The following is a 12,018-nucleotide window of genomic DNA, read 5'->3' on the forward strand; positions in this document are numbered from 1 at the left end:
ATGTTGTTGGAAAGGTTCCCTGATCTTGAGGTCTGCTGTTATGCTTTTGTGACTCGATGGCAGCATGGACAGCAGACCGTACGCATAACTACTAAAAGTAACTTAGTTGCTGTGACAAATGTTTTTTTATAGTTGGCTCTGATGAATATGCTCTAGGAAATATGATCATAAATTACAAATTAAACTTTGATGAGAAAGTGTAGCTTTATTGGAAAGTGTATGATAGATTAAAACGCCTAATATGAGGCTGTTCTGATCGATAATTAGCCCACTAGTCTCTCATTAAATGGTTTCCTTTGTTTGACTTCAGTTCCATAATGTGGTCTAAAAATGTCATAGAATTAAAATGCTGAAGATTGAAACCAACCACTGTAACTTCATTGCTTGTTTGTTTTCAATATAAAGACATCTATACGAATATATTATGGAAATGATTGTTTTTGTGTTTTTCCTTTCGGATTATGCCGGTTTTTCAATCTCCACAATTTATCGTAGTTCCTCTCAGACCTGTAAATGTCTCTGTAGCTCTATCTTGCTACCCCGGTGGGTCTTGAGAGCACAATGATGTTGTCAGACTCGGAAAGGCGTTCTCAAACGTTTTTTATTGTTATATATTAACAGACTGGACCTGGCCGTGTGTTCTCCTGCCTTGCCTCCGAGCACACGCCGCGGGAGTTTGGTGTGTTCCACCGTCCTGCTCGTGTCACAACCAGTCTGTGTCTCTCTCCGAGCCCTCTCGCGCCTCCGTCACTAGTGGGGTTTAAATGCAACACAGTGAGGCCAAAATCAGGATGCGTTTCAGCTGGGCCTAATTAAGTCTCTTCCCGCCCCGTTCCCTGAACCACTCCCCCACTCTGTCCCCTCTGCAGCTGAGCCCACACACACACCCCGCCGCCACAGTCTCCTCCAGGTTTGACCAAAGGAGCTGGTGTGTTGCCAGACGGTCATCTGAATGCAGCTGTTGGAGAGAAAGTGATGTTCTCCACAACAGTGACTTCTTCAGAAACACCATTTCAATCAGTGACCTGGAAATTCGGTGATAAAAATATAATAGTTTTCAATGTTAACAACTTCACTGCACCAGAGTACGAAGGCAGGATCACATTCTTCATATCTACTGGATCTCTGGAGCTCTACCGAAGGAAGGGAAAACCAGACTGGACGTACATGGTGAGCAAATTTCAGTTCTTAGTGGAGACTCCCATTGACACTTGATTGATGAATAGAAAGTGTTTAGGTGTCGAGTGGTTTGAAATTTGATCTATAAAAAGGTTCAAAACATACCTGCTAAAACAGAATTCAGATGATGTTATTACATAATGACATAATTATTTGATACTAAGCAAGGAAAAAGCCTGCTCAAAGGTGATTGGTTTATACTCCACAGATTACAAATGGAAACGCAAATGCTTCCGATTAAGGCTGCACAGTTAATCAAAATTGAATCAAAATCTCAATATGGCCGACGACAATTTTCAAATCGCAAGAGGCACAATATTTTTGAAGGTGAAATGTTTGTCAAAATACCATTTCAAATTGAATATCGTCTGCTGCAAAGACGTGCTGACCTAAACATATTTAAAAGGCTTAAAACTTATCTTTGTTTGGTACAGATACCAGCAAAAATTCACATCATATTGCATTTGCATTTGCAATTTGATAATCACAATTCAATTTTTTTCCTAGACCAAAATCTTGTGTATAGAGATTATTTATTCACCATATTGCCACATTATCTACTGTCCATCACAGGAGGGCGGCATTCTGCAGCTTTTGGCATAAAAGTCATCGGCAGATTCAACGGATTTGTCTTATTATTCAGACATTTTGCAATTCAGCGTTTTGTTAGATTATCAGTGTTAACTTGAACAATTGTCATATAATTACAGCTGCCATAGGATTACATTCATAAAGAGCACTTTCAAAGTCTGACGATCAGCTTTGACTTGTCCATGAAGCTTCGTCAACAATCAAGAATAAACCTCAGAGGCACAACTTAATTGTTTCATTTATTGTTTGTTAGCAGTACACAAATGTCAGATGTATCAATTCAAATGAACTAATTAAATACAGCTTTACAAAAAAGAATTTCCACAGTTGCGAGTGTCTGACCATTATATTTAAAAGACTGCTACATATTCAGTTGCAGTTAAAACCATATAACAGAAAAAAACATAATATGTTGTGTTGCAATTTTCCAAATTGTTTCAATACAATTATTTGTATGTATCTTTTGCATAATCTCTTATCCCAACCCAATATTGTTCAATGTTGACACAATAGGAAAACATGGGAATAAAAGCCAGCATTAAATATTCAATATAGAAATGCACAAAGTTCATAAAACACATGCAAACACATACTAATGCAAACACATTAGTAATAGCTGATCAATGGTTTTTTTTTAACTGTCTTTGTGCGAAGAAGTCATAGCTATTTTCAAAAAATATATCTTTCATTCTAACAATACATTAAATGTAAAAGAAATCAGAGTGTAAATCCATTAGAGAATGATCCCTCATCTCTTCAGCCCAATGGAGCTTCCTGTTATATTTCAGTCCTTTCACAATCATAACACTCTTTCCGTTAGAAGTTCTCAGCAAAAAGCTCTGGTAAACCCACTGTACGCGACCTTAAAGGAGAGTGAGTATTGGACTTGCTTTTGACAGGAAATGCAGCAGAAATGCTACTGTTGCTCGCTACTGAATGAGTAAATGGCAAAGGTTTGCTGACACATTACCTGTAAAGATCAGTAAGGTGATGATTATGTCATGGCTGCTACATTTTGTTATCTTGTTGTAGAGCTCTTCATCCTCCAAGTTTTCTACTCGACATAAGTGAAAATAGAGGGAAATGTCACTCATGTCAAGTGGTTTGACTCTTATCAACTGTTTGTTCAGCAAGCATTTCCTACAATAGTTTCTTCATATGAACGGCGTAAAATCATTTCCACTGAAAACTCTAGGTACATTTTCCTACAAAATACATTCATAAATTTTTTACCACATCAGATCAATTAATTAAAAACTCACCTTTTAAGGGAAAGATGATCGTTGATTTTATTTGTTTTCACATATCGTTATGTGTTCTCAAACACACATTCTTCTGGTTCTAGGCAAAAAAAGATTTGTTACGTGTTATTATTCATATGCCCAGTTGTTAGTATATACAATTTAATTGTGATATACTGTAGTTTATTTTGCATTCTGTCTTTGTTGTTGTTGTTGTGTGTGTGTGTGTGTGTGTGTGTGTGTGTGTGTGTGTGTGTGTGTATATGGATGAATTAGATCAGATAAATACAAACCTTTACTTTCAGAAGGTGGCAGAGTTTTCTTGTTTCTAAATATTAAAAATAAAGCATTGTTAAAATGTGGCCGTACCACAAGATGCAACTCAAAGTTCAAACTGTAACCTGTGTTGCCTTTGGGTAGACTTTTCCAAAATGATTCCCTTATTATATAAGGGATTTCTAAACTTAAATACAAGGTTGTTTACTGATTTAAGTTAAGCACTAAAAATGCAAAACAACTATTACAAGTATTTCAAGTATTGTTACACCAGTTATGCATTTTCAATGCAAAGAATTATAAATGTGATCAACAGATATATTTTCATTGACCTCCCGTGAACATGTTAAGAATGTCATTCATGTAATACATTAAATCCTTTCTGTTTATTATATAGACTACCATACATCTAATTACAAGAGATTAGGGTAAAGTCAGTGTTAAATTAGGGTTAATCTAATGTCATTCATCTATTACTACATAATAAAAGGAAGAAATGGCTGACTGGTAATAAAGGTTATTCTTTAACTTACTTTTTTTTGTAAAGATAGTACCCTCCACCAGCTCCTGCAGAAGAAGCCACTAAACATACGATAACTATTCCAGCAATGGCACCAGCTGAAAGACCTCCAGACCAGCCTTTACCTGAAAAAAAATACAAAATCACACAACCAATCAATTTTGCAATATCAGCTATTTGTAAACTCTTAAAAAAAATCACAAGTGAGGTGAATGCAAAATAAAGTAAAACGATCTGGTCAAACTAAATTAGCAGAGTTTGTTATCCTCTTGGGGCAAAAAGGCAGCAGAGAACAGATTGGAGTCCCTGCCACTCTTCACATGAATAAAAAGTATATGTTTACCATGATGATAAAGATAACAAGTAAAACAATGATAACAAGTTTGAAAATGATAAACAAAATCTGGGGGTGTGGAGTTAGAAGATGGTTACCGGATTTTGTAGCCCGCTCTTCATCTCTGCTTGAAGCTAGCATGTCACACCTGTATGTCAAGCTGGGTTTTTGTCCTGTCTCCACGTTTGTTTTGTGACTTCCTGTTTTATTTTGGAAATTAACTCTCCTCTCGTTTCAGGTTCCTTGCTCTTCCTCATGTGTCACCAATCTGATTGTCTTCCCTGATTCCTGATTGTGTCCACCTGTTCCCCCACTTCCCTCATGTGTACTTATAGTCTGCGTCTCCCCTTGTCCTGTGCCAGTGTGTCATGTCCTTTCGTCTTGCACACCCGCCCTATGTTAGTATCAAGTCCAAGTCATAGTTTTGTCTGTCCCGAATCTTGTTATTGAGTCCTTGGTTGGCCTTGTGCCGTTTATTGCTTCACAGCCCTTAGAATTATTTCAGAGCCTTTTTGTTAGTGACTGATTATTTTCTTGTTTCCTCGGTAAGAGAGATTTTGGTTTTGCATTTTGCCATTTTGACTATTCAGCTCTTTGAGTTAAATCAGAGCATTTTTAGTTCTACTTTGTTATTTTCTTCTTTCCTCGCTAAGAGAGGTTTTTGTTGGCTTCCCGTATTTAATATTGCCCTGCTCTATTAGTTTAGCCAGAGCATTTCCCCGTTCTTCCCTCTTCGGAGGAGTTTTTTGTTTCCAGGGATTTCCCTGTGTATTTTTGTTGGAAATAAAAGATTGTCAGCTGAACCTCTACTCTGCGTCCGAGTCCTCCTCAAGAGCTCCCTTCGTGACATAGCATCGTGACGCTACATCAGCTGCTACTAGCACAGCAAATCTGAATCTCTGTTGATGGTTGCCTTGTACTGTGTTAGACGTGTTTTTTTCCCAACTATCCATTGTAAGTCAGATAATTTTGAACTGTAGAAGTGTATTGCTAAACTCTAATCTATAAAAAAAAACATCTTTAGGAAGCCTATAGTACACTTCAGATAATCAGACGTATAACACTGTGGGTTATCAACAAAATCAACACCATGTTGGTACCTGTTACAGACAATCCATGGACCGCTGACAATGTTCTCCCAGTTATACTATTCATCACTTCACAGATGTAGTCGCCACTATCAGAAGATTCAGTGATGTTTTTAGTGAAAATGGCAGAATTGTGTATCTTTGTCCCGTTCAGTTTCCAGGTGTAAGTAGCAGGTACGGACTCAGCAAAGCAGATTAATGTTAAGGTCTCTTTCAAATGTATCTCACTTGGACCACAGATTTGAACATTTTCTGGTCCATCTGAAAAACAGATATTTGTAAAAGTTCTTAAAGCAGCATAGATAATAAAGAATATAAAACTCTTCTGTTACAGAAATATTTCAGTAGCACACTGTTATTTAAGGCAGTCATCATTTTGAACAGTAAATGTATAGTTTGTTACCTACAGAAAACAACCATGGTGTATGTAGAGTCATCGTGGCTGAGCGGGTTGCTGACTTTACAAAAATAATCTCCAGTGTCTTTGTTACTCAGACTGTTAAATGACAGCACTCTGTTGTTGTCGTAAAGTGCCATGTTGTCATCCGGAGTCAGATGTAAGCCATCCTTCATCCAGTCTCTGGTAAACACAGAGCCAGCAGCATCACAGGATAAGTTGAAAGAGTTCCCTTCAATCGACGGGTTTGTTTTCGATCTGATAAAAGCACCTGATATTCTCTCTGTTGGGTGACAGATGTGTGAAAAATGTTAGAAAAAGTATCTGAATTACTGAGGGTTTACTGAGTCAACCCATAGAGACACACACAGACCCATCTTTGTCTTTTTATAGAAGGGGATATGGGATCTTTAGAGGGAGATAGTAAGTCAACAGTATGCCTTATAGACGTTGTATATGTCTTCTGAAAGCTGGGAACCTGAAGATTAATTTGAGAATCTTTTGAAGATTTTTTAGTCATTACTCAGTGATCTGAATCAGAAATGAATGAAGTAATCTATTATCTGTAACCACTATTCAGAGGGGGGGGGGGGGCTGGAGTGGATCTCTACTGACATTGGGCAAAGGCAGGGTACACCCTGGACAGGTTGCCAGAATATCGAAGGGCTGACACATAGAAACAGACAACCATTCCCGCTCACATTAATACATAATGGCAAGTTACAGTCATCAATTAACCTAATCTGCATGTCTTCCGACTTTGGGAGGAAGCAGGAGAACCCGGAGAGAACCCACGCTGCTACGGAGAGAACTCCACATAGAAGCCCTTAATTAATTAATGTAAACAACAACAAAAAACACACATTTAGACACCAAGATCTTGAGGAACACCATAAAAAAGCCATGTTGTGATTTGGTTTGAAAAAAACTATGGACATTGAAGAATGACAATTAGATGGCGAGCACTTATATTATGGAAACTGCTCAGAAACTGTTTTCGTTAATATATCTAGGAAAGTCATACATGCTCTGAATGCCTTAAGTCTCATGTTTGTGGTTGTAAAGTTTCATGAGGCTGTGATTATCCTAGAAATACAAAACCCAAAACAATTCTTCTCTTAATCATGTGTATAATAAGTGTCCAACTGTCTTCACAGTTATTTCAACATTTACATTGTTGAACAACCTAAACCTCAGAAATATCATCTACAGTGTATGAGTTCTTAGTTAGTGTGTCAGTTCACACCATGAATAACTGAGAAGGAAACTGTCATTAAAACCACAAGATTCTTTAACGATTGACTGAAAACAGTGGAAGGTTGCAAGACTCGTGATCTTTGTTCTGGAATGTGCTTTCCATTTGACCAAATATTGTTTCAATGTTTAGACCACAAGTCTTTATGGAGCATGTCATCCATAAACACAACATTGACATGTAATCCCTGTTTAAGTTGACATAGCAAAGTTACACATATGCAGAACATACAGAGCAACATTTGAAGTGTTTCTGTCCACCTGTTGAATGTAAGTCCAATATTCACTCTTCTTTTACCTCTGCTTTTGTCTCCACCAACTCCTGAGGGAAAAATGTCTCTAGCTGAATAATGATCGTCTAAACTCACCAAATCATTTCTAACTGTGTCTGTCAGCTGTTGCAGGGCAGGTAGTTGGTTTTTCTGAAAATGATCTATAGAACTATGAAAGTGAATCAAAAAATTCAAGCTGCAGGCTGGAAAACCAAAACAATGAGCTGAAAGATACGTAAAAGATTTATAGAGCTTTGATCATAGCCGCTTTAAAAAATAGGATGAAATAAGCAAATTATCAAATTTGTTAGGATTTTGCAGTTGCCTTTTAGAAACAAAACTTCACCTGCAAGATTAAGCAATACATTTTTTTTTTACAAAGTTTTACAACTATTATCATTAATAATAGTAATAAGAATAATAGTTGTAATAGTAATAATTGTATTAATAATAATAACGATACTAAGTAAGTAACTAACTAAGCTGTTACAATCTAAACTTTCTATCTCTGTTTGCATCCAGATGTTGTCAGATGAAGAACTGAGCATGTAGGTTAATAACTCACAGCTGATGAAGAGGTTTATTGGACCACTTGTGTCATCACTGACAGGGTTGGACACATTACACCTGAATGGTCCCTGGTTGTAGGGCGTCACATTAATGGTGACATTGGCGCCTCCATCAGTGAGCTGAACTCTGTCACTGGCTGTAACCTCAGAGCTGCTGTTGAGCCAGAGGAAAGAGAGAGAGGATCCAGAGGAGGAGCAGGACAGACGGACAGAGCTGTCCTCCACCAAGTCTGTGCTGCTGGCAGTTGCCATGACATCAGAAACAGGCATTGTGGATGAAACACAAAATGGTTTTACATTTGCCACCACATAACAAAAGTACAGTATAGGAAACACTGAGAATGAATCATTAATCTTATAATGAGATGTTGAGTGGCTGCACATTGAAAGTTTACATGAACTCCTGCCACTTTTTCACATTTTTAGACCAAACTGTCTGTTTAGGGCTTTTACAAAATGCTTTGCACGCCAGAGGAAGATTCATTTTTGTTGATATTGTGTCGAACTGGAACTGATTTACCTCAGTGTTATTTTTAGTGAATAACCTTAAAGCTTCAACCAATACTGATACAGTGTCAACCAAAATTTAAATATGTACAGACTATACAGGTGTACCCAACTACAAACTCAATCTAACCGTTTTATGTTTCGATTTTTTTTACCTAATGTTGATTTTAGCGCTTATAGTCATACCACTAAAAATAAGGACATCAGTGGTCAAGTGAAATGATTCAAATGTAAGTTATGATGCAGTTATTGTAAGACTTTGAGAGTTTAATTGCATAATCAGTGATAAACCATCCTCAAATTTACAAATAAGTTTTAAGATCTTATGATCTAACTACATGCATTTTCCCAAGCTTTCAACCACCCCTCAGATTTTTCAGTTCTTGTTTTGTATGAGTATTATGCAATGATTAATGTAATAACGTAATCTGAATTCTGGTATAGATTTTGTCTGAAAACACTGAACATTTACATTATTTAAACTGAAACTACCTATTTCCTTCTCAATATCCATGCATTAATTATTGAAAGAGAAGAAACTTGTGAGATGTGTGGAATTTGCCCACCATGTACGTCCAGTCTTGTGTTCCCTTCCTTCGGTGGTTCTCCAGCTATACTAAAGAAAACGCTGTATTCTCCACTGTCATTGTGAGTCAGATTCCTGAGCTCCAGAGATCCAGTAGATATGAAGAATGTGATCCTCCCTTCGTACTCTGGTTCAGTGAAGTTGTTAACATTGAAATATATATTTTTAGCACCAAATTTCCAGGTCACTGATTGAAATGGTGTTTCTGATGGAGTCAGCGTTGTGGAGAACATCACTGTCTCTCCCACAGCTTTATTCAGAGGAGTGTCTGGCAACACACCAGCTCCTTTGGTCAAACCTGGAGGAGACATTTACAGGGATCTAAAAACTACCCGAAACACAAATGTGCAGCAGACAATACACCTGTTCTCCCTGAAGAAGCTTATCTACAGTACACCTCTGGGTATGAGAAGCATCGTGAGTATTTTCATAGCTCACTTGTAGCTTTGAGGTATTTTTCAACATTTCATCTTTGCTGCAAACAGAAATAAAACTTCTGAATAAAGTTAAAGTGATCATCAAATTGCTAACAAGCTGAAGTAACTGACATGTTTACATAGCAGATTGTCAGCTGCATAGAAACTCCTCTTTGACCCCTTATGTTAGGAAAAGGTTTGTCTTCCCACATTAATTTAGAATACAGCAACAGGGGAACTTTCATAAATAAGTTAATTACCACTTGTATCTGCTGTATCATGTGGTAAAAGCTCACCTGAGATGGCCACCAGGATGATGAAGTGTATCACAGCAATTTCCATTTTTTCTTCAGTACCATTAAATATGACCAGAGAAAAGAGGGATCACACTCCTTCACTTTGCTAATTTCAGAATAATGTGTGCTGATTTCAATATATGAAGGTAGTACAAGGAAGTACTGTACAGTGGGGGTTTGCCACATCATCATACCTTTAAAAGGTTCACTTTCTTGCACTGTAGTTGATCATTAACAATGTACACAAAACACAACTGTGAAGTAGTTTGAATTTATTATGTCCAAATAGCAACAACCACGACAGTTTGACATCATTAAACAGTCATGGGTTTGTTCAGAGACGCCCTGTTTTGAATGTGGATCTTTGCTCTGAGTCGCCAACATTACAATTGATACTTTAGTCCCGTCAGGTTGCTGATGGCAAGACACAATCATTGTTCACAAATGATTCGATTAATTAACACAGTATGCTGTACTGCAGTACATGAAGTCATATACAGTGTTGTAGTTCTGTTGTTTTAGGTATTGTTAGTCATACTAGAGTCTCTATGGCAATGTTGGTCTGTTGTTTGGTTGGTTGGTTCCCCACTTTGGTTTGAACTAAAAACTGTAAAAAAAAATTAAATGGATTGCTATATAATTGAAAGTTTTTAAATTTTAGACAGACATTCATGTCACCCAGAGAATGAAAACCTACACACAGACCTGATCCTGATCCTCTGACCTTCCTCTTACGCCACCTGCAGGTCAAACTTTTCACTATCTCGTGAAAGATCTCAAGCTCTACATGATGCATTGCAACACAATTAGGTTGAAATTTATGGTTATTATTCTGAAAACTTTATTTAGTTTCCACTCTTCTATCATTTCATAGGGACTCAAACAACTCGCTAATAAAAAATTCTCAAATGCAAATAAACATAAAACACAAGCAGATAACAAGAACAAAAGAAAGGTAATAAAAGCTGAATCAATCTTAAGAAACTAGAGGTTTGTCTGTTCATGATGTCACACAATGATTCAAACATTCATGTATTTAATGATGCCTGCTGCTCCTTAACATTTTGTTTTTAATTAACCTTTTATAAACGAGGCCTATTTGCAGGCCTCAGCTAGAATAAAGATAAGAAATACCTAATTAAGTGTATAATTAAATTTAAAAAAAAAAAAAAAAAAAAAAAAAAAAAAAATGTATATGTTTTTGAGATGACAAAAATCATGGAACTATCAGAATACATGTTACAGGTTAACAAGATAAGGATGGAACACAGCACAACTTGGAAAATTCAAAAGCTCGCCCTGGAAAAACAGCAATTTCAGGATATTGTTTTTTGGAAAGTATGGAAATCCAAGATTTTAAATATTCCCAGCTCTTATAACAACTGATAAAGGCTCTATATACACAGTTATACATAGATACAGTGAAACATTTATAAAATATAGAGCATATAAAATTAAAAAACTGATTAAATATTCCAATATTTGAACAAAAAAATATTTTTTAAATTCAAAAACACTCTATATCACTTCTATGTATCACTCCTGATGTTCAATGAATCAAAAGACAGAAGATTGGACCTTTTTTGAGTGTTTTAAGCTCTTTCTAAGCCCTTTTTAGTTGTTTAGTTTAAGGTCAAATACTGCTTCAGATTCAGCCCACTCTCTCTGTTCAGGGCTGTATCTCAGCCCCCCTTTCTCCGATTTTCACCATTGAGACATCCTTCGAACCGTAGGAGCCAGTAGCATTGCCTGGAATTGAAAGCTAGATGATTGACAGCACTATTAGCCAATAAAGCTCAAAAACGTCCCATCTGATGGCAGATCTGAAATCTAATTTGCTGAGCTGCCAACCCTCCCAAGAAGCCGAGGAGTGTCGGAGAGACACGAATCGAACGGATTCACACGGAGCACATGCAGCTGGACATTCATGCAGTGGAAGTACGGAGATATTTCATTTTTTCGCTGAGATTCGACCAAAAGTGAGTACAATATTCGATGAAAGCTGTGTGACTTTTTGTGTTTGAAGCTGAATATCTCTGCGATGGTTTACCGGAGAGAGAAATGGAAAATATGTCCGTAATCTCCGTCAGGCGGACATGCTTTTTCATGCTACATATTCGTAGGTAGCACGTTGCTAACGGAGTGTAGCAGCTGTTTTCTCCGGTCTGTTCCAGTCATATCGAGTATGATTTATGATATTTTGTTATTTGTTTGCTTGGCTGATGGGAGATGTGTTTGTCTCATGTAGAAGTGACCGAGTTCATGTTGTTCCCAGGACGCTGAGGTTTCTGCAGAACTATAACATCACTATATTCGTTCTTCGTGGGTTCTCTGCCAGTTACTTTTAACACAAAACTCTCCAAGTTTTTATGTACTCTGCGTCCAAATGGGGGACCCTCGGGTGTATTTAATATCTCCTTTAGTTACTTAAAAGTCGTTTTATTCCACCCTGTCTGACAGACATCATGCGTAATGTTATTGTTGTTGACAAA

General features: G+C 37.1%; 1 protein-coding gene across 1 annotated transcript; it reads right to left on the reverse strand.

Annotated features, from left to right (window-relative positions):
- Nucleotides 1-2,096: 2,096 nt before the first annotated feature.
- On the reverse strand, nt 2,097-9,572 carry LOC137874238 (pregnancy-specific beta-1-glycoprotein 8-like). Its single transcript, XM_068712854.1, has 10 exons — nt 9,527-9,572; nt 8,800-9,127; nt 7,718-7,995; nt 6,238-6,264; nt 5,637-5,909; nt 5,242-5,490; nt 3,821-3,932; nt 3,305-3,339; nt 3,033-3,111; nt 2,097-2,824 (listed from the first exon to the last, which is right to left on the reverse strand). Exons 1-9 carry the CDS (start codon nt 9,570-9,572, stop codon nt 3,080-3,082), a joined length of 1,380 nt encoding a protein of 459 aa, XP_068568955.1. The 3' UTR covers nt 2,097-2,824; nt 3,033-3,079.
- Between the last annotated feature and the right edge of the window lie 2,446 nt (nt 9,573-12,018).

Source organism: Cebidichthys violaceus, unplaced genomic scaffold, assembly GCF_023349555.1.
Source record: "Cebidichthys violaceus isolate CVI_PGR_0920_01 unplaced genomic scaffold, fCebVio1.0.p SCAF_179, whole genome shotgun sequence".
Classification (NCBI taxonomy): domain Eukaryota; kingdom Metazoa; phylum Chordata; class Actinopteri; order Perciformes; family Stichaeidae; genus Cebidichthys; species Cebidichthys violaceus.

Coding starts and splice junctions, on each gene's coding strand:
- LOC137874238 (XM_068712854.1), bottom strand. CDS start 9,572: ATGGAAATTGCTGTGATACACTTCATCATCCTGGTGGCCATCTCAG. Junction 7,996..8,799: donor GGGAACACAAGACTGGACGT/ACATGGTGGGCA, acceptor TTGTGTTTCATC/CACAATGCCTGTTTCTGATG. Junction 3,933..5,241: donor CCATGGATTGTCTGTAACAG/GTACCAACATGG, acceptor ATTTTTTTTCAG/GTAAAGGCTGGTCTGGAGGT.